The 27,208-nt window shown below is 48.4% G+C and overlaps 1 protein-coding gene and 1 long non-coding RNA gene across 7 annotated transcripts in view; one reads left to right on the top strand and one right to left on the bottom strand.

Annotated features, from left to right (window-relative positions):
- Positions 1–321: 321 nt before the first annotated feature.
- LOC149364356 (uncharacterized) lies at positions 322–20,112 on the bottom strand. 2 transcript variants are annotated; one of them, XR_016289177.1, is made up of 3 exons: positions 19,745–20,112; positions 17,651–17,820; positions 322–563 (listed from the first exon to the last, which is right to left on the bottom strand). It is a non-coding gene; the product is annotated as an uncharacterized LOC149364356 (long non-coding RNA). The 2 variants fall into 2 exon arrangements; XR_016289176.1 differs by having other exon boundaries at positions 17,690–17,820; positions 19,745–20,104.
- A 44-nt stretch (positions 20,113–20,156) lies between these two features.
- Positions 20,157–27,208, top strand: part of LOC149364353 (uncharacterized) — a 387,789-nt gene continuing 380,737 nt past the window's right edge. For all 5 annotated transcript variants that reach the window (XM_089574301.1, XM_089574300.1, XM_089574299.1 and 2 more), the window contains exon 1: positions 20,157–20,669. In XM_089574301.1, the coding sequence (XP_089430427.1) occupies positions 20,430–20,669 (240 nt within the window). In that variant the 5' untranslated portion in view covers positions 20,157–20,429. The remainder of the gene's footprint in view (positions 20,670–27,208) is intronic.

The following is a 27,208-nucleotide window of genomic DNA, read 5'->3' as shown; positions in this document are numbered from 1 at the left end:
GGAAAGAAAGAAAAAAATTGGCAGTGGTTTAACCTGGAGGATTGCGAAAGCAACAAGGAGAGAGAGAGAGAGGCGATGGAGAGCGCGCGGCAGCGGCGGTGGCCACAGCACGCTAGCTATGCGCCGCTGCTGAGCAAGCGCAACTGGCGAGCGCGGCGGCGCAACTGTGCGCCGTGTGACGTCACTGCTCCTCGCGCATGCGCAGTATGACCTTTCCTCGGCTCCGCGAAATGGCTCGGCGACTAGCGTAGTGTTGCTTTCGCAACAAAAATCTTTCTGACAGCCAAAGTATGGATTGCGCTTATTATGTGAGTGTTACCATTACGCGAGTAAACACGGTATATTCGTTCTGAAGGCGTTTGTACAACCGGTTAATTGCGTTAAATAAAGCTCATCACATCAACCGCCATTCAAAGCACCGGTCCCGCCAACAGAAAACGCAACGCCAACGAGTCATCGTTTGCAGCTGACAGGAGGTTGCTGGGCTCCAGCCAGCTGCCGCCGCTTTGTCGAGCACTGGGGCCCGGCGACGCCGCCTGCTTCCCCCGCTGACATGTGCACACCTGCGACAAACAAGACAAACAATATCACTGCCGTTGTCACCACTGTGAATAATGCTGGTTATAAACGAGCGTTTGTTGCTGAACAAGACGTCAAGATGTAGCGCTTACGTTTGACAGATGCAAGCGCGCTCGTTACAGGTCCTCCTTAACTCGTAAACACAGCTCACTCAATGCGACTGTCGACACTGCGGCTCGCAGCTGCCTCAGACCAGAAGGAGCACCACAAGGCACGAGACGCAACGAGACATGGATGAATTAGTGGAGTCCCTGCAGCATCAGAAATTTATTGGCTTATTGGGGTTTAACGTCCCAAAGCGACTCAGGCTATGAGGCACGCCTTAGTGAAGGGCTCCGGAAATTCCGACCACCTGGGGTTCTTTAACGTTCACTGACATCGCACAGTACACGGGCATCTAGGATTTCGCCTCCATCGAAATTCGGCCGCCGAGGCTGGGATCGAACCCGCGTCTTTCGGGCCAGCAGCCGAGCGCCGTAACCACTGAGCCACCGCCGCGGGTAATCAGAAATTTAGTTTCATTGACATTAAGATGAGCCTGAAAAATGACTTGCTGTGCGTACAGACGTAGCTGGCAGTTTTGCGCATACGGTGAGGATTGGCGGCCTATCAAGGCCAGGCAATGCTCTTCAGTGAGTACGATAACTACTAAACAAGATAAACAAAACAGGGCAGCTACTTTTGAAGAAATCAAAAGTTTCCTTCTCTCATAGAAGTACACAGCCAGAGTCATTATGAAGTACTAAATGTTTTCGTTTTTTGTTTTGTTTTTCGGTTTCGTTCACGTCTCGTTATTACGGACGACTTCGCCTTATGCTCAGGAGCCCAAGTGCCCACATTAGCGACAAACGACTTAGCTCCTGCGTCGGCCGACCAAGACTAATAAATTCTCCCCGGGATTCAGTCGCGATTCGCCATGGTCATGCCAGGCATGGGGAGTTCGCCGGCGTCTGGCGTGCATAGGCAGACGGTGACTTCACAGATATATACAGAGCAAAGCAGCGAAGGAAGCTGGTATGCCACACGTACTGTGACCACCGCTTAACATCCATGCCGGTTACTATCGTGAGGTGCATTTGCCGCTATCGACGCCACTTACTTGTCCCGCGGCTCGAAGGAAGGCGAAGTATCTGTAAGTGGTTCTGGTCGATCGGTTTTCTTATTTGGCGTTCTTTATTATATTACAGAACAGGTTGGTGCCAGTTGGGAGAGGCTGCTGCCAGCAATTTTTTTTTTTTTGCCAAAGTGAACAAAAACGAACAAAAACGAACAAGGACTTATAACGTAGTACACAATACGACATAGCCACGACAAGTAACACAATTTAGTTCAGGACACAACGGGTCGGTAATATTAACTGAGTGTCAAACGGGGAGCCCGAAACAGCAGCATGGACGTCGGCAAGAAAGCAAATGAAAAATAACAAAAAAACACACACGCTGAGGAGAACGGATAAAAAAAAATCAAGATGCATTCCGCACAGCCAGTGGGAGAACTTGTCATAAGACAGCATGCAACAAAAACGGGGAACCCTAAATAGCAGTATGCACGCCAGCAAGAAAACAAACACAAAACAACAACAGAAGACGCAAAGAAAGGGAATGAATAGACGGAAACAAGACAGTTCTACATTGCAGCTACAGAACCAGGCACGAGGCAGCATGTAACAAAGACGGTAATGAGACAGTCTAGTAGTGACAGCACCTATAGAACACGAAGGGTAACAATTAAGGCGCTATACACAGCGGCATTGTTGACATATTGTCCTAGAGGGTGCATGAACGGACAAACTCAGTTCACGAGAATGTTGCTGGTTTTGAGAAATATTTTCCCCCGATATTTGAGTAAATTTGCATCACTTCCTTCCAGATTCCATTGTTTTAAATCCGAATCTGCAGTTTTTCTTTGCGACATATTCGTGGTTACATAGGCAATAATCGCTACGAACTAAGTTTACGATGCGTGATGAAGGACATTGAACTATACGGCGAGCCTAATCTCGCTCGTCTTAGAAAGCAGTTTAGCACAGTCAGCCTGCTAATACATCCAACGCTTACACCTCTAGAACCTGCATGGCTCTTGCATCATGCATGGGCCCGGGATGGACCTGGAGTATATGCAAATAAATAAAATAAATATAGAAATTCTGCAAGCCCCGCTACCGCTTAACTCCGTTTCGGACGGCGCAAACCACGGTGTAATGGGGCTTCACTTGATGCCTCTGCATACACAAAAAACTACAGGATTGCCTTAAGTCTGCTTAAGGGCGAAAATGCGATACACTTTCACTTTCCTCTCTTTCTCCTTCCCTTTTTCATGCTCGAACCCACGTCCTTCATGGAACTCGAACCCATACCTTCTGCGGGACTCTATTACGCGACCTGAGCGGGACTCGAACCCAATACCTTCACAGGATTGGAAGCCACGGCATTAGCAAGACTCGAACCCACGGCCGTCACAGGACTCGAACTCACGACCTTCACGGGACTCGAACCCACGACCTTTGTGGACAGCCTCTCTCTTCGATTTCCGTCCACGCCACTAATGAGCCAAGAAAGGCTTTCGCCTTAAAAGCGCGGTATAACCGTGCTCAGGTTGATTCGCTCCCTGGTGCCACGCAGAGACGTTTTCCTCATTCCACTGCGGATATATGATAAAAATAAAAAAGAAATAAAGTTGACAACGCATAAGCTCTGCCATCTCCGAAAGCAAGAGGCAGATATGTAAAGCGCAATAATTGCTCGGGCCGTTGCGCAAACGCGCAGGCAGCGATGCGACGCTACAGTTCACGTATTCGCGAGAAATATTAATTACGCCTGAGTGTCGTTAGCGATTCCCGTCGTGGGTGGTGTTCAAATCTCCATACTTCCTCAATCACGCAAGCCGCGAAGCTCTTGTTCGAAATTCACCGCGCGGGCAGTTTTCTTCAGGGAGATGGACGCCACTAATGAGCTCTGGCGTCTGCTTATATATAAAGTGGCTGCTTTCTTGCAGCTTTTGAGTAGTAGCTAAGAGTGATTAATTTGATTACCACGCGTGCGACGCGGAATCTGTAGATCTCCAAGTTTTTTTAGTTTTTTTATCAATCATCGCGCTGACTTTCAAAACACGGGATCCGTCTGGAGTTCTCTAAGTTGGACGCTACTGCGTATTCAACTTGACATTTCAAATAAACCGTCACGGCATACTGTCTTCGGCTTTCGCCTCACAACACTATAGTTGCCAAAGTGCCCTCGCAATTTTGCCGTGGAAGTTTACAATCGCCTGCACTTGTATATTTTCTTCAAAAGTCCTTTCTGAGGTTGCTTTTGCTGGTGGAAGTATGAGTTTGCCCTTTCTCCCACCAAACTCTGATCCTTTTTTCTTTTTTATTTTCATTTTAGGGAAAAGCGGCTGTCAGAAACACAGCATGCAGTTGAGCTCACATCACTGACCGTGGTTGTAATTTCGGTGGGCATTGTCGACACGCTATATTATTTAGGTTCCTGTCCTCTATACAATATAGTTCCTTTTTCAGTGACTCTTCGAGAGAAGTCCGAATACGGTTATGCTGTGAGCAAGCTTAGCTTGTCACAAGCACCGGTTACCGGCGGTCAGTGGCCCGTTACCGTTTATTTATTATTTACAGAGCAGTTTGTCTGAACTCTTGAGTCTGCATCGACTGCACGCCCGCTGATAAGGGTTGGTTGCAACTGCACGAAGGAGAAAACAAAAAATAAAGTTGAGCACTGAGCGCTTGTCTGATCAGCAGAAAAACAAGAGAAGCGAAGAGGGAATCGTTCATAAATTATGTCGTAACGGAAAACATCGAAATGGACATCCAAAGAGCCGCTGAATTGGCCGCTTGCAGACATGTGTCATTCTCTTGTTTCTTTTTGCAATACTTCCCGGCACGGCATCATTCAAGGTTTTCGTAGAATCTCTCGCCAGAAAGTTTCTAAGTGTGCTGATGTGCGCTGTAAAAAAAAAAACAAAAAAAAAACAGAAAAACAACTCTTCCAGAGCAAAGTGCAGGTTCAGTTACAGGCTTCGGAGAAAAACTGCAGGTAAGTACAGTCAAGGCTATAATTTGCATTAACGAATGACCTCAGGTGCATCTTATGTTTTTTTCATGAGCCCCCTGCCCAGCGTAGCACCTTCGTCGTGTGCGCCGACAAGAGAGAATTCTTAATTTCGGTTCTCGCTCGCATATCCTTTGCGCCGGCTTCACTTCTACGCACAACGGCCACCTCTGGGATTACGTGCTTAGAATTTAGAGCGGACTGCGGCTGAAAGGAAAATTGTGATTTCCATGTCAAAGATAAGTTCACGTGAAAGCAATATGCAGATGCGTAGTCTTAAGTCGACACAAGATACAAACGACCAACGAGCTGAACGCTGAGCAGATACCTATAAGCGTCTTTACAAAAGAGAAAGGAAGGACGTACAATTCATGAGTGTTATTAACAATAATTGCCGGCTAATTACCGGCTCAGTCATAAGTGTAACGAAAAGGAACCCGGCAACTTTCTAGACTCTCGAGAATGAAATAATTGACCGGAAATTTGAGGCGAAATAGACTCTGTGCATGCGAAATGCGAAAATCACGACACCAGGCCATAATGAACACAGACAATTGCGAGCAGCCTGCATTTTTCTTTTTTTTTTCTTTTTATAACCAGCTTATTGTAAAACAGTTCATGTTAGCTTCCTGTAGCGTGATAGCCTGTGCTGCTTCTGCAAAGGTCCCCCTAAATATGAAAGTGAACCACGAGTTTGCCCAAAATGACAATTTTTTCGGTTGTTTCTCTACTGAAGTCAAAAACAACTTATGGGGAACTGGCAGCCGGCAAGAATATAAGTGTTTTACTGAACTTATGGGGAACAAGTTAGAATACGGCGAAATGTGTGTTTTTAACACAAAACTGTCAAGTAATCATTAACCGAACGCTCAGACTTTGTTCCCTCTAATATTCGAAGGACCTGTACTGCCACGCACCGAAGGATGGCCAGCGCATTCTCCAGTCGTCATGCTTTTACGTGACAATAATTATTCTGTGACCAACGCGTTCTCTGTCTGGCCAATGTTGTCGTTTACGTTCTTTTTTTTTTTTCAGAAAGAAAACCTCTTCCTCTGGGACCATGCGCGGTGGTCATGGGGCCACAAACCAGGCCCACAGTAGCCGCGTTTACATAAATGCGACAGCAGCGCATCGTATCAACTTTTTTATCGCATCATGTAAACTGTGACAACGCATTAGGAAAGCGCGTCGCATCAATGCGCCAGACGAGGCTAGATCGAGAATGACAAGTCGACTTCAGCGGTGAATGTAAACTGGTTAGTAACTGTCTCTCCTCATCCCTGTCCTGGCTATACAATACTCCCCCCTCCGCAATGGGCGAAGCGTCTCAGCCCCGCCAGACTTGATGCGGTACGCGCAAACACTAGCGCATCGGCCCCGCGAGATACGCAAGGAAATGCGATGCGCTACTGTCGCGTTCATGTAAACGCGGCTAGTGAAGAAGGGGAGGGTGCCTGACGCAAACAGGCGGTGCAGGTAAGAGAACAAGGGCAGCAGGCGAGGACACGGTGTTGTCGGTTCGTCAGCCTCTTGGACCTGCTCCCCTCATAGTAGTATTAGTATCTGCACCCCCCCCCCCCCCAGAAAAAAATAAAAAAAAATAAAAGTAAAGATGAAATAGCACGGGCATGTGGAGTGGCATCAACGTGGCCACCGTCACTGCTTAAATTCTTCGCGACGGCTTCGGTTCGTATTCCTGTACCACTTGGGGAGCTCTTGCCTTTCAGTCTGCCTCGAAGCAGTCAACCCCGTCCAGCGCGTTTACTCCCAAGGCGACAACCTATGCAACACCTGTGACCGGTGTCATACAAACTCTTTATTACTATTTTTTTTTTGCCGCACAATGGCAGTTCTCCACCATAGTTCATCGTCTTCCACTTCAGCATGTCGTCGCTTATGTGCAATAAAACCTAACCCAACCAAACCCAACACAGTACAGCACAACAGTCCAGCATGTCGACCCCCGGGTTTCCGTTGCTGCTCTTGCCTTGTAGCGTCGCACAGGCCGCCGTTATGGCACCGGAGGACTACCACACACACACACACACACACACACACACACACACGCACACGCACACGCACACGCACACACACACACACACACACACACACACACACACACACACACACACACACACACACACACACCACAACTACACGTCATCACCAAACACATAATTGCAACTACACTTCATCACAAAACACATAATCACAACTACACGTCAACACAACACATAACCGCTGTACATAATTGCAACGCAATTCATTCCAACACGCATTATCACAATCTCTGGAGCATGACGAGACCTCGCGTTCTAGCCCTTCCGGTCCTCTGGAGTTTCACGGCTGCAGTGAGTGACCAGCTACAGAGCTGGAAAGCAAAACCCATGACCCCCCCTTTTTTTTTTAACCCAGGCTGCGAGTAAAAATGCGATCCATTGGCCTCCTTCTGTCGGCACTGGTAGCGCGCCTTAACTCGAGCAGATATACACGTAAGGCGCTCCTGGATCCTGGCGCTGAGCTAGAAAAGGTTCGAAACTATTCCTTGTGTAGGTATGTGAAAGCTAGCGCCCATTCCAGTGCGTAAGTACTTCCGCGCGGTTGTACACGCGAGAAAATAACAAAGATGCGAAATTTTGTTCACTCACGGCTGCCACATAAGGTGAATGACCTGAACTCGAGATGACCGCCATGCTTTCCGCTGAGCGTCACACCTGCTCTCACTGACGGTTCCTTTTGCAAAGAAGCACGTGTAACGAAATCATCCTATAACGTCTGCAGTCGACCTCTGCATTCTTACGCAGTATTGTGGAGGTCATCATTTTATCTCTACCTCCGGTATATACAAGAATCTCTGCCTTTCAGGCAGAGACAATGCATCGGCAATCTGTTCGGATACGTTAGCCTTGTTTCACTTGAAGAGCTTGATAGAAAGATTAGACAAAAGAAGCAGGCAACCGTTTTGCACTACGCGAAGCTGTGTGCATCTAATCGCTTGACGCGGGGTTCCTGCAGCCGCGATAAAAAAAAAAAAATCTAGAGAAAACTACCAGAGAGTTCCATGGTTACGAAGACACAGAGATGTGAAGGGAAAACGCTAACATATCTGACCTGATATATGCAAGTGAACAGATAAAATGTGAACAGATAAAATGTGAACAGTAAAAGTGAACAGCTCAAAACATGCGTCTGGAGGTTTCACGGTTCCGGAGCCGAAAGTGCTGCTTGGATAGGCGAGCGAAAGATAATATCGAGAGCGTAGCAACAGCAATAAGCCCTCTGATGACGGGACTGCTACATCGCCAAGGATCGATACGCACTATCAGATTGGGCAAATCAAACAATGGTTATCTAGCGAGCTAATAAGGGGCAGGAATGGCGCCAAGTAACAAAAAAATAAAGAGCATCAAAAGGCACCGCATTCTTACGCCATGAGTTCTGCAATGGGCATAGGCTCTTGAACGGGGTTCTCAATGGGGCTTTCGAAAGCGTGCGCAGCAACAGTGCTTTTCGATGTGACTTGTGAAATACCTCTCTGAATGAAAACGATATTGCGTGCGCTGCCTTGGGTCAGGGTGTGTTTTTTTGTTGTTGTTGATGTTGTTTTGAACGTTTATTTTGTTGTACAGAAGAATGCCTCTTTCAGGAAGGATCTCTGTGCTACGACGTGCAGCCAAGTATAGCAGAGGAGAAAAATATTGCGCAATTAAAAAAAAATAAACAATACATGCATACAGAGTAGAAATAATATACTCAAGAGTATAACATTGTTATGCAATAAACCCAGCTTAGCTCGCCAGTTTTTCCGGACACATGTTTATTTCGCACGATTCCCTCATTGTAGAACACTACTTCCTATTAGCTGATATTACTGTGTTTACGCATATGCTGGTAACCTTGGTAATGTTGGCCCGTTTCGTTAATGGAATCGGCTAAGGACGATGTTTAAAGGAACGCGATCCGACGGTCTTCCATGTATCCTTCTCTTGACAGCCAAGTATCCAGGCTGTCAAGAGCCGAGGAAAGCTTAGGTGCCGAGTCCTCCGCAATTAAAAATTTCACCCGGCTAATAATCCCTAGCTGCTCACCGCAAGGCTTCGGCAGCTGATTTCGGGGCTGGCTTTAGCTGGCCATTCTCTCGAGATTTAAAACCATGAGTTACCACGCGTGGTGGCGATACACCGATAGTAAAAGCAAAAAAATTCAGGGGGCACTTTGACGGTCTAAAGTGCGTAGAGGCGAAAGCGTTTTCCGCACCCCTTTGACTGCTTCTGTGGCACTGGTGGCGTCACATGTAATTGAGTACTAATTATTAAGTGACGACAAATGACTAATTAATGGTTAATTACTGATTTGTGCCTGAATACTAATTAACTGCTGATTAGTGACGCTTAAGCTTCGCCTTTAGGAGTGGAACGCGACAGCGTGTTGTAGCGGTGCCAGGGAGTCCACGGAACACCACCACCCGTTCGGCGCGATGCCTTCCTTGCCCTTTGAACGCTTTTTGAGGAAAGGAAAGGGCGCAGTAATTCTCTGTCATCTCGGTGGACACCTGAATCGCACCGTAGAGGAAGGGAGGAAGTGGGAGTGGAAGAAGAAAGACAAAGATGGCCCGTAATGAAGAAAATGAAAATTGTATTTGAGGAAAGGAAATTACGCAGTAACTGTCTCACATATCTCGGTGGACACCCGTCAAAATTCAGGGGGGCACTTTTTTGACCTAAAGTGCGGTCACTGATGTGTGGTTAAGATTTTAAGCTTCGCCTCTAAGAGTGGAACGCGACAGCGTCTTGCAACGCTTCCAGGAGTCCATACAACGCCATCGCCCATTCGGTTCTATGCCTCGCTCGTCGGTAAATTGGTTTTTGAGGAAAGGAAATGTATCTGTCTCTCACATCTCGGTGGACACCTAAACCTCGCCAGAAGGGAAGGGAGGAGGATGGGAGTGAGCGAAGACACCGTATTCACTAGACGCACCTTTGTTGTTCCCAAACCATCGAGCTGGCATGGCGCAGTGGATAGCATGCTCGTCTCACGCTCCGAAGACCGGGGTTCGATTCCCGAGCTCGACCAATTTCTTACTCGGTTTTATTTATTTATATGGCCTGACTAGAAATGTTAATTAGGCTAATTGAGTAATTAAGCAATTAACTAAGCTCAGTCCCACTTACTTGGAGCATCACTATACGATCCCTTCAATTGGTTGCCTGGTTACTAGCTAGAGTACAATTGGCCCCGTTTGAAATTCGCGCACTGTGACGTCCCGACCGTTTCGACCAACTGAAAAGCGTGACATTTCTGTCGACAACTGCTGCTTACAACGATGAGACATTAACGGCTTTCGCCTTAAAAATTAAGCACGATGCCGTAGAATGACGTCAGAAACGACAGCGAAAGACGCCCGAAGTGTTCTGTGATCACTTCTTCGGTTTGTGCTAGCCAAGGAGGTTACGTATAAAGACATATATACAACCTCCTCGGTGCTAGCCAGCCACTCACCGACTGTGGTCATGTCAAGGGGGAAATGTCTATAACCTAAAATAGGTGTCCGGAGTGGCCGGATCATTGCATATCAGAATAAACGTGGGAGCCCGAATACTAACATTTAACAGAGGCCAGCACGTAATAGAGTTGATAGACGGCCCAGTTGCTAGACTTCCCATGATTAACACTGCGCACAACAATACTCTCTTCTGCGTGCGTCTAGTTTCATTGTGTGCAGTGCACATTCAAAGATGTCAGCCTGACGGATGACGCTGTACACATTCATCCCGAAAACAGGCGAAACTTGCCAGCAGTTTTGCTTCGAATACAAAATTGGGACGTTCGCTGTGTGCGCCACATCCTCTGCGAACTTTAAATTCACTCCTGCAAGTGCCTGCGCACCCTTTTCGTGTAAGTCCCTCTTAGTATGCCGTGCAGGAACCTGGGCGAATTAAACGGAAAAGCTAAGGAGACAAAAAATAAACGAAGAAAAAAGACAGGCCAGTGGCCGCAGCTAACCGGTGTGGGAGCGGCGCGGCAAAGAGCCGCGCTTGGGAGGAAAATTCGAGTGAATGCCAAGCCCCCCCATCCCACAGGAGAAGACCGAAACACTGCCAAATGTTTGTCTCGCATCCTTATCGCGATCTCTGCTTTGGATCGCTGCGCTGCTAGGCCTGTTTTTATCGCCGGCTGAAAAATGCCTCGCTCGGGAACAAAGAGAGCCCCTCTCCCAGGAACAGAACATTCCAGAGCATCTAGCGACCCCCGCTGTGGCAGTCAACGGACTTTCTCCCTGCATTCGTGTACGCCCTGAACAGCAATACGCCTATATGGGAATAAAAAAGGAGTATGGTGTCCTCTAGTATACTCCTTTTTATGAAAGGGTGTGAGCCAGAGGACTGCTTGCACCCTTTATACTACTTATTGTTTAGAGGGACTCAAGTCCGCTGACTAACAGTTTTGACGTGTCCGACGCTATAACGGCACGGTAGTTTGGTACACGGTTTGAGATAGTGTACAAAACCAAAAGAATCATTCCTCGGCGGGTACGTGGGCGCTGTCCCAAATACATGCCTGTTTTTTTTTTATTGATTGCTTTCTTATAGTTAGCTCGAAAAATGTCTCGCCTACGAAGTGTTGTAGTGCTTGCCGGTATGGCGCGTGCAGTCATATTTAGCCCCAATTAAAGTTACGTAATTTGCATAATTGATTTGACACCAATACCAAAAAATATACGGCGTTTGAAATATAAATCACGGATTTTAGCTCTTCTCGACAAGTGTCCCTGCAAATGCCATAGCCTAATCACAAATTCATTTTTCGCTTTCAACAACGCAGTACAAAACGTTTCGGCGCTTCTATACCAGTATCTGGCAACCATTCTGTGAGTAAAAAAAGTTGGATTATTATTACTAAGTTCTCAATTTGCATTGTTTGGAAAAAGCACAAAGAACATACATAGCTTTAGAAGCACAATACCTTCTGAGAAAAGTTAGGAATGACACGAGTATTACATGTAAAAATATCAGAATCAAGACAAAAAAAATGCCTTTTTGAATGGCCGAAACTTTGGCCAATTTATAGTAGGCTCGCTCTCGAGTGAAGTTCGCAACTTTGTATAGCTGAATTTGCTTGGGATAATACAAAAGTAGGCGCGAATCGCGCGGAAGAATTTTCATTGCGGAAACCTCATGCTTGTAACAGATAAACAAGGTTGGACAATTTTCAAATCAGGAGAACCCCATTGGTACGCGCATCTTTTTGCAACCAAACTGTACCGTTTATGCCGAAATAAATTTCTATGCGAAGCATACTACTTTAGCTACCACTTCAGCCCTTCACCGTGGTTGTGCGCCTCCAAATCACGTGATACATGACGTCACACCACGTGACACGATGACGTCACGACAGAAGAGAAACGGGGGCCCACCTCGCGCCGTCGCTGTAGTGCGCCTTCAAATCACGTGATACATGACGTCACACCACGTGACACGATGACGTCACGACAGTGGAGAAACGGGGGCCCACCTCGCGCCGTCGCTGTGGTTGTGCGCCTCCAAATCACGTGATACATGACGTCACACCACGTGACACGATGACGTCACGACAGTGGAGAAACGGGGGCCCACCTCGCGCCGTCGCTGTGGTTGTGCGCCTCCAAATTACGCGACACGATGATGCTTCGCATTCTCCAGGCTTAACCAAGTTAAGCCTCAGCCATTTTTTTTATCCTTCATAATATTTTCATAAAACTAAAAGTATCGGGGGATTTACAACACCGTTCCCATCTGTAAACGAGCGTGCGTGTCTGTACATGCGTGCGCGCAATGTGTGAGGAGCGGATGCGCGAGCATGTATATGTGGTGGGCACATGAGTTCAAGTTCGGTTTCCGGGCGTGCATCTAACTGAGCCTCAGTTGAGTCATACACAATAAGGGGCTTTACAATCAGACAGAAAGATCACATGACTAGACACACAAGAGGCGCCGCTACAATCACTAGTGCTCCTCGTGTGTAACTGCTTGTGCGCGGTCAGTCATTGCTGACACAAAAACAGATCACCACGAACAAGGCATCCCGACGAAACCGTGACAATGAACAGGATTCAGGACAGCAAAAGCCAACGAGAATACAGCCGACGTACCGTGTGGCACTAAGGGTCATTGAACTCGAGTCAATGCGATATTGGTGCAAGGTCAATCGCCATTGTTCCGGCAAACAAATCAGACAGCGTCGATTAGCATGCAAAGTTACACTTGAGTGTGGTACACTACACGGCTTACAACAACAACAACAAAGGAAGCCTTGTGCAAAGTGGCGCTTGAGTGTGGTACACTGTTCAGCTTGCAAAAACAAGAAAGAATTAATTGTAATCACAGTAAGAAAGCGACGAACGAAATCTCAACATCCGCGCAACAAAACTCAAAACACAACAAGACATGTTTACGCAAAAGGCGTACTGGCGCTAAAAAACGGAGACAACACACACAACAGGACAGGACTGGCGCCAACTTCCAACGAAGTTTATTCACAGAAAAACCACTTAAAAACCACATTGCATGCAAAAAGATACAGACAAACCAGATACAAGGGGTGATTTAACAAAGATACACGTGCTAAACGGACCAAAGCGATGATTATAACGCTGACAAAGACCCACTAAGAAACCTAATCTCTTTATCTGACAATGACACAGATGGCTGGCTTATGCAGATATCGCCCCTCTGCTTGATGTAATAGGCTTCTATTACTTCACGCTCTAATCTGTCTTTTGACCTTGCAATGAATTCGGTGTTCTCAAAACCGGGACGGCATTTCTAGCTTTTGCAGTGAGTGGCCATGTGGCTGCGATAGCCATTTTTTTACAGCAATCTTATGCTGCCTCACTCTTTCATTATAGCACTGACCTGTCTGGCCGATATATTCTTTACCGCAGCTTAGAGGAACAACATACACAACATCAGCCGTGCATTCAGTGGCGCGGATTTGGTGTTTCTTTTTGCACTGCCTAACCATTCTTACTCTGTTGAAAGTGCAAACGCGCGACAGCTTGCAGGGAGCAGAAAGCACCACATTGATCTTATATCTGCTAGCCACTTTCTTCAAGTTGTGCGAAAGCCGGTGAATATAGGGAATCACCACCGTCGGTTGTTTTTCTTTATCCTTGTTTTTTTGACCCTGTTCTCCCATCAACGTCCGCTTGCGCTTCTTGACCAGGTCCTCACTGATACTACTGATGAGGTGTTCTGGGTACCCGGCTTTATGAATGCGTTCAATTTGCGCATCGAAGCTCTGTGCCATAATGGTTAGGCAGTGCAAAAAAAAAAAAAAAAACACCAAATCCGCGCCACTGAATGCACGGCTGATGCTGTGTATGTTGTTCCTCTAAGCTGCGGTAAGGAATATATCGGCCAGACAGGCCAGTGCTATAATGAAAGAGTGAGGAAGCACAAGATTGCTGTAAAAAATGGCTATCGATGCCACATGGCCACTCACTGCAAAAGCTAGAAATGCCCTCCCGGTTTTGAGAACACGAAATTCATTGCAAGGTCAAAAGACAGATTAAAGCGTGAAGTAATAGAAGCCTATTGCATCAAGCAGAGGGGCGATATCTGCATAAGCCAGCCATCTGTGTCATTGTCAGATAAAGAGATTAGGTTTCTTAGTGGGTCTTTGTCAGCGTTATAATCATTGCTTTGGTCCGTTTAGCACATGTATCTTTGTTAAATCACCCCTTGTATCTGGTTTGTCTGTAACTTTTTGCATGCAGTGTGGTTTTTAAGTGGTTTTTCTGTGAATAAACTCAGTTGGAAGTTGGCGCCAGTCCTGTCCTGTTGTGTGTGTTGTCTCCGTTTTTTAGCGCCAGTACGCCTTTTGCGTAAACATGTCATGCTTCAACCAACTAGCTCAAATCAAAGTATTGCTGTTGATATGTTTTGCCGTGCAAGTAGCGTGTTCCACCAGGCATCGGGTCCAGGAGCACCGCCGCAGTGCCGAAGGGTGAAGGAACGTGGGCCGGAGACAGGGAGTAGGGGAAGTGAAGGAAAAACTGTATTCACATATTTACATGATTATTTACAAAAAGAGACACACAAGGTAAAAGCTGAGAAGTCTCAGGGAAACGCTGAAGGAATCGCTCAGGGAATCGCTTATGGAATGGCTCCTCGATGAGCGTGTCGAGCGCTTTAAATAGACCCTCCCGAGATCTTCCCGCCTTTTCCGACCAATCGTAGGGACTTCGTCCGGGTGCTCCAAGGTCGTTCCCCTCTTCATCACCTGCCTCGGCTGAGGCGCTTGGTACTCGGAAGAGTCCAGAAGTCCGTATTGTCGGGCTAGTAGGATCCCATATCTTGTTCCAAGGAAACGTCGAAAGGCGAACACCTGCAGCGTCGTCACCTCGCTTCATCCGCTGAGGCACTTGGATACTCGGAAGTGTCCAGAAGCGCGTGGCGCGGTTGAATGGCAGACGCTTGGCAGACGCTCGTCTCCGCAGGTGGCAGCAGGCGTTGAGACATGTCACCCTGACAGATGCACACACAAAGTCGCAGGGTCAATACTGCTGCGTTGGGTGCCGTTTAAGGGGAACTCCGGAAAACAAGTCGTGGCAGTTAGGCAGAAGTGGTGGTACGTGGAATCCAGGAGTCGAATGCGTCCACGCACTGCCTCTGGGCATGACCTAAGTGGATACAGATGTGACGGGAACACACAAAGAGAGTTGGGGGGGGGGGGGGGGGGTAGAAACACAACACTGTCAAAACACAAGTAAGCGGATGACTGTGTTACGCAACGAGCGCGCGTTCTCTCGTATCCGTATGACAACTACCCTGCTGAACTTCCAACCGTTATTTACGGTGAGCGGGTGAGGCATGCGTGAACAGGGCCTAAAGCCATAACCACTGGCCGCTTCAACTCGCAGATCGGCACTTCTAAGGTGAGGCACATTGTGTAAGTATTGCGCGAACGTAATGCCAAAGCATTTGCGCGCGCGCGCCCAAGTTTTCAGACGGCGAGCAACAGCTGTGAGCGCACTTGTCTCTCAAGGGCTGATGCTCTCTCGGCTCGTCGTGAATATTTTTACCCTCGCGTGAACTTTATTGCCGGCGCTCGCAGGTGCTTCCTGGCCTGTTGATTGCTCCGAGCAACGTCTCTGTTGTGCCCTGTGACACAGCGCGATATTTTATGTGTTTGGAATTGGAGGTTAGCCGCGCTTGGCAAGCCAGGACTTGTAAATCTCTGCGCTGTTACTGCGAGAAGAGATTTATTGTCACATCGTTTTGATGCAAAAGCTCCACGGTAGAGAATTGATGTAGTCCGTGTGCAACTGCAAATGCTCTTAATCTAGTTGGTTACTAATTTCAGGTAGTTTAACTAACACAAAAAACGACTAGCGTGAGTCCTGTCCTTACTCTTTTATGCGAAGCATACTACTTTAGCTACCACTTCAGCCCTTCACCGTTCGTGGTTATGCGCCTCCAAATCACGTGATACATGACGTCACACCACGTGACACGATGACGTCACGACAGTAGAGAAACGGGGGCCCACCTCGCGCCGTCGCTGTGGTTGTGCGCCTCCAAATCACGTGATACATGACGTCACACCACGTGACACGATGACGTCACGACAGTGGAGAAACGGGGGCCCACCTCGCGTCGTCGCTGTGGTTGTGCGCCTCCAAATCACGTGATACATGACGTCACACCACGTGACACGATGACGTCACGACAGTGGAGAAACGGGGGCCCACCTCGCGCCGTCGCTGTGGTTGTGCGCCTCCAAATTACGCGACAGGATGATGCTTCGCATTCTCCAGGCTTAACCAAGTTAAGCCTCAGCCATTTTTTTTTTTCATTATCTATTTCAGCTATGGTTAATGCACTTGAAAGTTGTGTGTGACTCTGGAAAAACAGACCATTTTTCTTTCCCAGAATTATCAATAATCTTGGATAATTGGCAGAGATAGAAGACGAATGTGTCTTCGTCCAGCCGGTTCTGCTGATGTCAACCGACACTGAATATTTGCCACTAAATTTAATTCCTGTATGGGCAGCCCATTTAAGACCCCCCAGATCAAGCATGAGGCGGCAGTCTGGATCCTAACCCTATGTTGGTAGATCGGCGATTCCTAGCGCTTTGTACGTGTAGCAGAAGCTTATTTGACTATTCAGTATAATCGGTAAGCGAGACTCTAAGCAGGTTGTTCTTTCCAATTTGGATTCCATGCTAACAGTAAAAGTTGGTTGGTAAAATACGTAAATAAGTCTTCTCGTTCTAATACTCGTCTTTCTCTGTGTAAACCACTATACATCAAAACAACTATATATGGGATGCATTGCATCCTTCCCAGAAATTATAACGTTGACAGTGATATTAAACTCTGACTCCGAAAAGAATGTTCAAAAGTTAACAGATTTTACGCTCCCTGAGCAAAGAAAACAAAAGTAAAAGGTATCGTTTCAGTGCACTCTCCACAGTATAGGTAACGGCGAGAAATAGAACGTATGACTGCTTAAACGTATTGCACTCCGCGCTTAGACTTTAGGCTACAACTGGAATCCAGGGGCGAATTTAAAAGGACCCCTTTAAACAAGATATTTTTTATAGGCAACCACATGGACTCTCTTTTACCCTCAAATAAAGTTAAAAATTAATGGATGGAGTACATGGGACCTCGGCCTAAAAGAGTATCCTTTTTTGTTGCTTTCTTAGCGGCTACGGCAGAAAATTATCGGCTCCGTATGACGTCGTTTCGGTGGACACAGGTAAGAGACTGCCTGTTTAGTTATCTTGATAATTATATTCCGGTTTATCTATTCTGCATCCATGATCTGAATATGTATGCGAATGTGTCCGTGGTCACTGCGTTCCCGCCTGTTCAGAGTCACGGAGATAACCTTGTGTAACCTCTCCCTTACTCAGCGCTATATGCAGGTTACATCCCCACAGCGTTCCCTTCGAAGTTGCAGCTTGCGAACGACAGAGGTAGGCTAAGAAAAAAAAAAGAAAAATCAAACAAGGCCACGTACGCGTGAATGCGCTGCTTTGTCTCTTGTTAATCAACTAACCAACTAGCCAAATTTCCGCTCCACGTCAGTGCGCTCAGCTCCAGCTGACAAGGAAGGTCAGAGCCTTGGCCACCCGGAGAACGAGTTCAAGCGGAAGACCACAAGGAGGCGACGCCCGCAGTTGCCCCAGCCTACAAAGCACAGAAAGTAATAAAGGCATTCAAACTTTTAACAGCGAAGCTCGCCTCCTTTGCCCCCCTTTATAACCTCAATAAAACATTTACATCATAGTAGAAATGCGCTGAGCTTGAATGTCTAATGAATCCGCATTTATTTCGCTTGGTCGTAAACCAAAACGTCAATAACTTTACCGAGCACCAGAACACAACAAACCGTTCAGTAACAACTGCTCCGCGTTTGTTTGCATCATAAACGACACAGAAACAAGAATGCAGATAGCCACCTTATTGCTTTCAACCGCGTATGTATTACCGCTGCCCGCGGGTGTCATTTTACGCTACAAGCGGGTGAGTTCCCATCTCAGGTAGTGACTTCTTTTTTTCTGGTCCAGCCAAACTATAATTCCGCTTCACCATAACGAACCATCACAGACCGACATCCATCAATTTTTGTTCAATTTCAACATGCTCATTCCATCACCGATAAAATGAAAAAAATGGGTGCAAAGCACATGAAAAATATTTTAACCGTCAGCAGCCACTTTTTAAAGTGCATTATAGGCGCAACGTCTGCGACATAACACATTTACCGGCCTGCACAGAGGCATGAGAAAGAAATGAACAACGAAAGACAGAAAAAAAGAAAGGAAGAGAGAAACAAGGAAGAAAACAAGCAATTCCAAACGCGCTAGCTAGCGACCTTCAAAGGCGCGTTAGGCAAAAGGCTCTGCAGTTTCGTCACTTGAGCGCAGCATTTGAGCGATGTGCCTCCGAGCGAGCGCTTCACATGCCACTGTGTACAGAGAAGCCCTTCTCGCAAGCGCTCCCCATTGAAAAGCACCTGCTGCCGAGGTGCGAGTTGCGAAACTTTTCTCAAAGGATGGGCGCCGTTTGACAATGCGCCTCTGCATACAATGAAGGCGACAGTTCGGGGCCCGCCACCGCTATGGATCTTCGTCTCGCCTGACGGAAAATAATTGATCTGAACCTTCCACACGGACGCGTTTGCACGCACACACACGCTTCTCCAAGGCGCGGCAGCATCGAACGCCATTCTTGTTTAACAAAGCACCACTCAATCGATTTCAATACTGTGTTATAACCTTAGCACTTTGAAATACCACCCGAAATAGCATGCCATAGCACAAGTCGTTTTGCAACATGTAACATGCTCTGTCCTAGTCACTGACATTTGATATTGACCAGCAGCGAATTTGAAATTAATGCAGTTGAAGCTATTTCCCGCAAAATGTAGAAGAAAGAAGGTACGAAACATTTTTCGGTAAGGGACCGTAAGTTCCTGTAGTTACGGGAGCGAATAGAGAAGAGAAATAATTTCGCACGAAGCTACACCGAGACGGAAGAATCAGCCGCAGAATGAATGTTCTGAAAGAATGTAATTGTTTGCTCTCGTACCTGTTTAATTTACCGAACAAAGTAAAAAAAAAAAGAGTAAGAATCAGCTCATCTGTAGCTGCATCTTTGTATGAACTAAATGAACGATTCAAGATCGCGGACAACTAAAATTAAGTGAGCGGTATATGCCTCCTACAAGGTAAAGCTGTAATAAGAATTCTGTAATAAGCAATATATCAGCCTCGGAATTCCGTAGTTAGAACGCAGTAAAGTGTACCACACATTTGTCTCTCCCTGTCTGATTATTTCATCCCCTGCAGAATGTTGTGCAGCTTATGTCATTGCAATAAAAAGTTGACAACTTTATATCCACATAAATACAGTCTTATCGATTAGTAACACCACGTCCACACATAACTCCAATACTACGGTCGCAAAAAAAAACCAAACACAAAAAGTCCTCTGAGAGCTGAACAAGTGCTATGACAGCAAAGAAAAGCTCGCGTTCATAGACCCGGGCCCGGAGCAAACAGCAACGACAAGTGGCGGCGGGCCAAGGAGAGAGGCGCACGTGACTTACCCCGTAGCAGAGGTCCACATTTTTCGGGCCTGCGATCCGGAGGAGCGGCAGCTGAGGAGCGTGATTTAGGTCTCGTGTTGCGCGCTTCGCATTGATCGCGCGCGCGCAAATGAGCCGCTCTCCTAATTGTATCGGGAGGAGTCCTCTCCTCCACCGGTGCTCGCCGCGAGGCACCGCGCGCGCGAGCGGCGCAGCAGCAGCCGCGGCGGCGGCAGCAGAAGCAACAACGGCGAAGAACCCGCCGGCGCGCACGGTGGCGGTGGAGGCGCGCATTCCGTCGCGAGGGGAGCGCGTCGTCGGCAGCCGCGAGAGCGGAGAGGGAGAGAGCGCAAGCGCGGGCTGCGCGCGCACTATTTTCCCAAGCCGGCCGGCGGAGGCACTTCCTCCCGAAGGAGCCGCGGCGCGCTGCGGCCTGTTCGAGCTCCGGCCATCTCCCTCCGCCATTTCAAGCGAACAATTGGGGTTTCGTGTCGAGTGCTCGGACGGCGTTTACCGGTTCAAAAAAGAAAAGCGTCCATTCGTGCGTCGAACGGTGATCGGTTGGATTGTCGTCGCCCCGTGCCTGGATCTAGTGTGTCCCCCGTGCTTGGATTAACCGCCGTGTGGATGTGCCTGGCGATGTGCTCCCGGAGGCGCGGCGGTTGATTCGGCCGCCGCGGCCGCCGCCGCCGCGTTGTCTGTCGCCATGGAAGGCGAAGCCAAAGTGCGGGGCTCCCGCTGTCGGCGCCGCGAAAGGGCCGCCCGGATGCAAAAGCAGGCGATGCGCTGCGGCCAGAGCGCCGATGAGGGCGATGAATCCCCCGGCCGCTCCGCAAAGCCTCCTAGGCCTCCGAACCGCAAGAAAAGGAATAAGGAGCCCATCTTTGAGGAGGATGTCATCGACGGCTTTGCCATTCTCAGCTTCAGGACGTACGAGGATTTGGAGGTAAGTAGGCCTAACCTCTCGCGTCTCTCCGCGCGGGCTTGTCACGGTCGCCGTCTCGGCCGGGGCTCGGGTCTCGGGGTAGGCAGCCGTTGCGGAAGGCTCCCCCGGCCCCGGCCTCTCCCGCCGGGCCCGCCCGAAATCGATGCATCCCGACGCGGCGCGTTACACCGCGCTCGTTCGGCGCACGTCCGCGAGGGTCGGTGGCTTCTGTCCGCTTAGGCCTAACCCGAGAGCGCTCGAGCATTTCGGTAAATCGCCGCCGATTGCAGTGCACGTTTTCCGTGCTGCCTGTGAAGCGGCCCAGGGCACGGCCCCTGCTTCATCATGCTTCGCAGGGCCAGCGCCGGTGGCGGAGCGCGCTGTCCCCACCGGATCGGTAGCTGGGCCCGAAGCCGATCATCACTCGCGCCGGTTTGAGCGGCTCGTCGTATTTGTCAAGAGGTAACCGTTGTAATTAATTGAGCCGTGTTCTTGTTTCACGTGGCGCGCGCCCCTTTTGTGCTGCACCCGCCGCGAATGAAAGAGGAAAATTCGAACGCAAATATCATTGCGCAAGTCTGACGAGTTACGCCAATTCCATCCGAGTGGAGAACACGTTCAGCGCCAAGATTGCACGTGCATCGAGCTATCAGCGATGCTTGGGAGTTTAATCGCATGCATCGGCGGTCGCCAAGTGTCCTGCGCTATTAAGAGAACTATAAAGGGGGCGCATTTGTTTTAGTGATTGAATGGCCGAACAGTGAAATGCTTTTCGCGCGTGTTGCACTGCCGCGATTGTTAATTGCCGCCTTTTTTTCCAACTCGCGACAGGTGTTCACTAAATACATCTTCAGTCATACTCAAGTAACTAAGGGTGTTGAAAAGAACTCCGATGCTTCAGATATTTTCGAGGCGTTATTTTTTTTCCGCAGCCGTCGTGTAGGGACCAGTGACCTCTATATATGAAAGGCAGCATGCATTTTCTTCGAGGCCGGCTCGTGTGTTGATGGAAATGTAGGACAGATGGGAGTTTTGCTGCGTTTTTTTTTCTTCTCTGGCTGCGTGCTTCCTTCGCAACGCCTTTTTATTTCTCGCTGTGCCTGGCTCAGCTTTCTTTCTTGACTTTTTTTTTTTTCATTCCGCGTGAGTTACTCTGCGGCGTGTCGCGCCCCGAAACGCATGCATGTTAGCGCGCTCTTACGTTTCTGTATGTTTCATTTTTTTGTCACCCCTTGACAGCTTGTCAGAGCAGAGGAAGAGATTGCTGCTGGACAGCTCGCGTAGTTATTGCCCCGGAACACATGGCGCATTTATCCTTCCCTTTTTGTGCGTGATTGGGCTGTGTGGGAAGTTCGATAATATAAAATGCTTCTTTCTCGGGCGAACGAACGTACGGGGGTATGTTGGCACGTATCCAGTCATGTGCGCTTGACGACATAGAGGCGAAGTGCATTCATTGGTCTTTTCATTGTGGAACACACGTGCTAATGAAGTTGAACGTGGGGTAAATTGTTCGGGGGCAGTAATCGGAATGCCGGCCGTCCATGGATCATGGATGCATCTTTTAACTTTCACTCGAAATCGTTTCAGCCGAACGCACGTTTTACTTGTGTTGGTGCCCTTGACGAAAGCCTGCCATTCCACCCCTGTCCCGCAAAGCGTGTGTCCCTAGCATTAATCACTTCTTTCTTTTGATTATTGTGTTTCAAACTACATGTACAGAAAAAAAAAAAAAGAGGTTCCCTCGTTCTATGGCAATGCATGTAATGTGCTTGCCGTTCCTATGTCATTTTGCATCTCTTCTTTCGCTCCGAAAAAAAAAAAAAGTGCTCGCTATGGAGGTAGTACCAAATGGGGTTGACGAAAATACTTCCTGCTTGGATCGTTTGTTTTAGTCCATTGACCTCTCGTTGCCCATACTACTTCAAACACACGTGCTCTGAGTCACTTGTCTGCTTGAACTGCTTTCCTTCTTTTTTTTTTTTCTGTATTTGTAAACTGCGACAGTAGCTAGGAAGAAAGCTCGGCGGGTTGCGCAGACTTACTCATCACGGACTCCTAAGGTCACGAAGTCTTATCTTCGCCTCTTTTTCTCTCGACGCGTTTATCGCGGCCTGGCTTCGGCCTGCTACTTGTCGCGGCGGAAAGTATATAGCCTACCATTACGGCTTTCGGGCCATTGTCAGTGCGTGCGTTGCGTTTCGCGACGCGGTGTCTTCCCTTGCTGATATTTCCACCCTCTGCGTTCCGGGCATTATTTCTCTCATCACGGGCACCGCGTTGTTCGTCGCCGTCGTCATTGCAATGCCGTCGATTGCCCCGAGCAGCGCGCGCGCGCGCCCTGTGGCATCCATCTTTCTCTCTGTATGGCACCAGCTGTTTGCCTTCCCGGCGATAAGCTTGTTCGTCCACTTGACTGGCGGCGGCTCGCCGTTTCTGATCGCCCCACTCTAACCCCCCCCCCCCCCCCCCCCCTCCGTCCTTCCCGCCTTCCCATCGCTTTTTTTTTTTTTTTCTAGTTGGTGCCGTGACCTCTCGCGTCGTGCCTCGGCGGTGGAACTTAAAATCAGTGGAACTAATCGCTGCCTGCGTGGTGATTTAGTGTGACTGCTTGCTGGGGAGAAATGACAGCTTGCAAAATTGCAGGAATGCCGACTCGCGGGAAGATGTTTTACAGCCAAAAAACCCTTGTTCGGACACGCTCTCCGAGAACCCACCAACAGGGATTAGGATTAGCGCGAGGGAAGAAGGTCCCGCAGACGCCCATCATTGTACCCTTTTTAGAAAATGGAGAGAGGGGCAACCACAGCTCCAGAGACGGTTGCCACCAGCTTTCCAAGAAGGGTACATGTCGAAAGGATACTACGGTGCTGACTATTCACCCACCAGTACCTGTCCAGACGTGCTTCTCGTTTTCGCATCCTTGCTCTAAACACGGAGCGAGCGCGTCAGGTGCGGGGCTTTTGCTGATTTTTTGCTGAGAGGATGGCCAGTCTGTGGATGTTTTAGATTGACTCGAAAGCTTTTCCGGTGACTATTGTTTCGTATCGCTAGCTTCCTTCTGACTCAGATTAATGCCAATCTGTCCCGCTTCCTTTTCGGGAAAAATAATCCTACAATGCCGTCTGTGTGCGAGAGCTTCTGTTTGGAAAACATCCTCGCGGAGGAGCTGACTTGTAGAATGTTGCTAGTCGTCCAATGTTCAGAGGCATTGGAACCGTCGCGAGCGCGCGATATAATGTAGTGCCCCTGTCGTTAATATCTCGGTGACTGATTTCGATCCCGTGTCGTTTGCAGGGCCACCGCTCCAATTCCTTTGCTCATTTCTATTTGATTTTAATAACTCCCCCTCTCACGTCCTTTCTTCCTTCTCTTTCTTTTTTCTTCGGCGACAACTTCGCTTTGTCGGTCCCTTCGCTCGTAATGAAATTATAGGCTAGTGTCGCCGAGGTTTGCTTAAGATGAGGGAGTGGATTTGAGGCGCGCGGATGATGAGGTTCTCCTCCTTCCGATGGTGCAAAACGATGGATGGACGCGCGCTCTGACGAAGCTCGTTAAGCGAGATTCCCCCCCCCCCCCCCCCGCGCTCTTTCATTTCCACCTCTCCGTGTTTTTAACAACTTTGGCGGCGGAAGCAGTGCTGGAAAGCGGCGGCGCGCTGTCGTTTCGGGCAGGCTCGGTCAAGCCGGTCCGACGCGCGGCTCAGGTTCAATTAGGCTAAGTGATTTCTCGCGTTTCCCAGTCTCGCGAGGACGGAAGAAGCTGCCGCCGCGCAGGCGTGGGGGGCTCATTGCTTGCCCGGAAGAGAGGGGGGGGGGGGGGGGGTCTTTTTGGCGGCGGTGAAGGAGGGGAGTGTATGTAGTGTGTGCGCACGCGGAAAGGGCTGTGCGCGTGCTGAACTCGACAGGTTGTTTTATTGCCGGGCGAACATGTTGTCGGCCGGCAGTCATTTTGTTTCAATTCCCCCCGCGCGGTCCTGTTGACACGGGCGCCTGAATAATTCTGACGCCCGGGTTGTCATCAACGCGCGCGCGCGGCGACTTCGCCATCTGTGCAGCGCTGGTCGCACTCGTTGTAACAGCTCACTTATCGGGGCACGTGCTTGGCTGCCCTCCTCCTCCTCCCCATCCGCGGCCCTCGCCAAAGTTTTTCGTTGAAGGTCGTTTCCGGCGTCCCGTTGTGGACTGATTGCCGGCTAATAATTTCACCTCCATGCGCTACAACATACTATTTTCAGAGGCTACCTGGAGTGTGGGGAGTTCTCTGTACTGCTTATGCGTTACGTGGCGGCTAGTTCAGACGATTGCTGTGACGTAGTGTTAATTATTCTTGGCTTTTATGACTCGCTAATGGTTTCACGAAGCAGGATATTTGTACACTGTTTATGCATTACACGATGGCGGCGGCATCAAATTTATGCTGCAATGAAGTGTTATTTAGTGTTGGCTGGTATCATTTTGCATTCGCACTGCTGCTTCGATTGGTACTTCGACATTGTAGCCCATGGGATGGAACTCATCACACTTGAGCTTTTGCTGCATTCTGACACGCAACAAACTGCACAACAGCTTCAGGAGAGTAGTACCTAAGACTTAATAATTTTAATAAAGCGCTTCTTTGCCGACATGAGGCTGCGCCGTATGGAGGACTATGTTTATTTATTTTTATTTATTTATCAAATACTGCCAACTGCCTCTTGGCAGTCAAAGCAGGAGTGGATACATTGTTCTTGAACAATTGCTAAGGTGAGTTTAACAGCGGCAAAGAAAGAAAACATGCTATTGACAAACAGCCATGAAGGAATGTGCACAATCAAAAAACACACAAAAAAAGAAAGAAGGAATACACTTTGAAAGGCGGACGGCAAAGCAAGAAGCGTTGTAAAGAAATACTTGCAGCATCATAGATAAGATGACACAGCTGTAACAAAAGATTCAACTGAGGGCATGTCAGCTACTTCATAGGGTAAGGCGTTCCACTCAGCTGTGGTTCGAGGAAAGAATGATGAACGGTAGGCGTTAGTTTTAACCTGCGGCATTACAATTGTTTTGCTGTGCTTGCCTCTCGTTTTCCTGGATTCGTTGAAGTCGTTATAGATAGCTTCCAATAGTTTCACCTAACTCTTCTACACCATGATTCCGCAATGCCTGCATGACAGCTGAGGTTTCCACTGAGTGAAATGCTTTCTCGTGATCAATGAAGGCTATAAATAGGGCTTGGTTATATTCTGCGCATTTTTATATCACCTGATTGATAGCTTGGATATGGTCTGCTGTCGAGTACCCTTTACGAAAGCCTGTCTGATCATTGAAGGGTGATTATTCAGTGTTGTTTTGTGAGCGTTTTCATCGTTAGAATTAGCCCCTAGTCTTCTGTGACTTGTGTACGCTGGATCTGGCGCGAATTTTTTTTTTTTTTTTTTTGCGAAAGTATATTTGATAAACATCGGGCATATACCAGCAGCCCTGCCCACACACTTGGTAAAATTTCTAATTTCTGTGCCGAACAACGTGTGTATCTAAAATTCCACAACAAATGTAATGATGGCAGTACTCAGTAACGTGAACAGATCACAGGGTATTAGCTCGCCACTTCCGAATGCCTCGCCTGTAGGCGCCTAATGGTTGGTCCGGCGTCAGTACAGAGTTCAAAGCACATTTCTAGAAGGACCGAACTGTGTTTTCCGCAGCTCCCAAAGCCGGTGCGACGAGGGAGGCAAGAAATGACGATGAAATCCCATGAGTTTAATTTTAATTGCAGATGCTTACATCCAGAATGAGGTGGAGCGCATATGTCAGATTCTCTGAGATCATGAATCTTAGTTTACCAATATCCCTCAAGAGAAAAGTATACAACAGCTGTATCTTGCCGGTAGAAACGTGGACGCTAACAAAAGAGGGTTCAGCTTAAGTTAAGGACAACGCATCCAGCTATGGAAAAAAAATAATAGGCGTAACGAGATAGGAAGAGGGCGGAGTGGGTGAGGGAACAAACGCGGGTTAATGATATCCTAGTTGAAATCAAGAGGAAGAAATGGGCTTGGGCAGGACATGTAATGCGAAGGCAAGATAACGGAGTGGATTCCAAGACAAGGCAAGATAGCAGGCGGCGGCAGAAATATAGGTGGGCGGATGAGATTAAGAAGAAATTTGCAGGGGTACGGTGGCCACTGCTGGCAAATGACAGGGTGAATTGGAGAGACATGGTAGAGGCCTTTGCCTTGCAGTAGGTATAGTCAGGCTGGTGGCTATGATGAAATCCAAACCATTTGGTCATTTTTAACCGAATGTTATCGCTAGATATCGCGTGCTCTAGACAAGTGTTTTGGCCTATGTGCGGCAGGGGTGTTCTGCGAGTGGCAACAGTGGAGGTCACGTGACAGTCTCACGTGGCAGTGTCGCAGAAGGGTCGGCCTTAATCCATTATCTGAGCGTCGCTGTGCGATAGAGCGTCAGCCTGCGGTATACTTTGAGCAAGGTTGGCCCCGCCCGTCGCTCGCAGCAGCGTCAACCCTTCGCGTAAACAACCGAGCGTGGTTGTACGAGAATTGTCGTGGTGCC

This window comes from Amblyomma mixtum, chromosome 2 (genome assembly GCF_055824585.1).
Source record: "Amblyomma mixtum isolate Tamu chromosome 2, ASM5582458v1, whole genome shotgun sequence".
Classification (NCBI taxonomy): domain Eukaryota; kingdom Metazoa; phylum Arthropoda; class Arachnida; order Ixodida; family Ixodidae; genus Amblyomma; species Amblyomma mixtum.
Note: the sequence above shows the minus strand (reverse complement) of the source record. Positions and strands in the feature narration are given on the sequence as shown.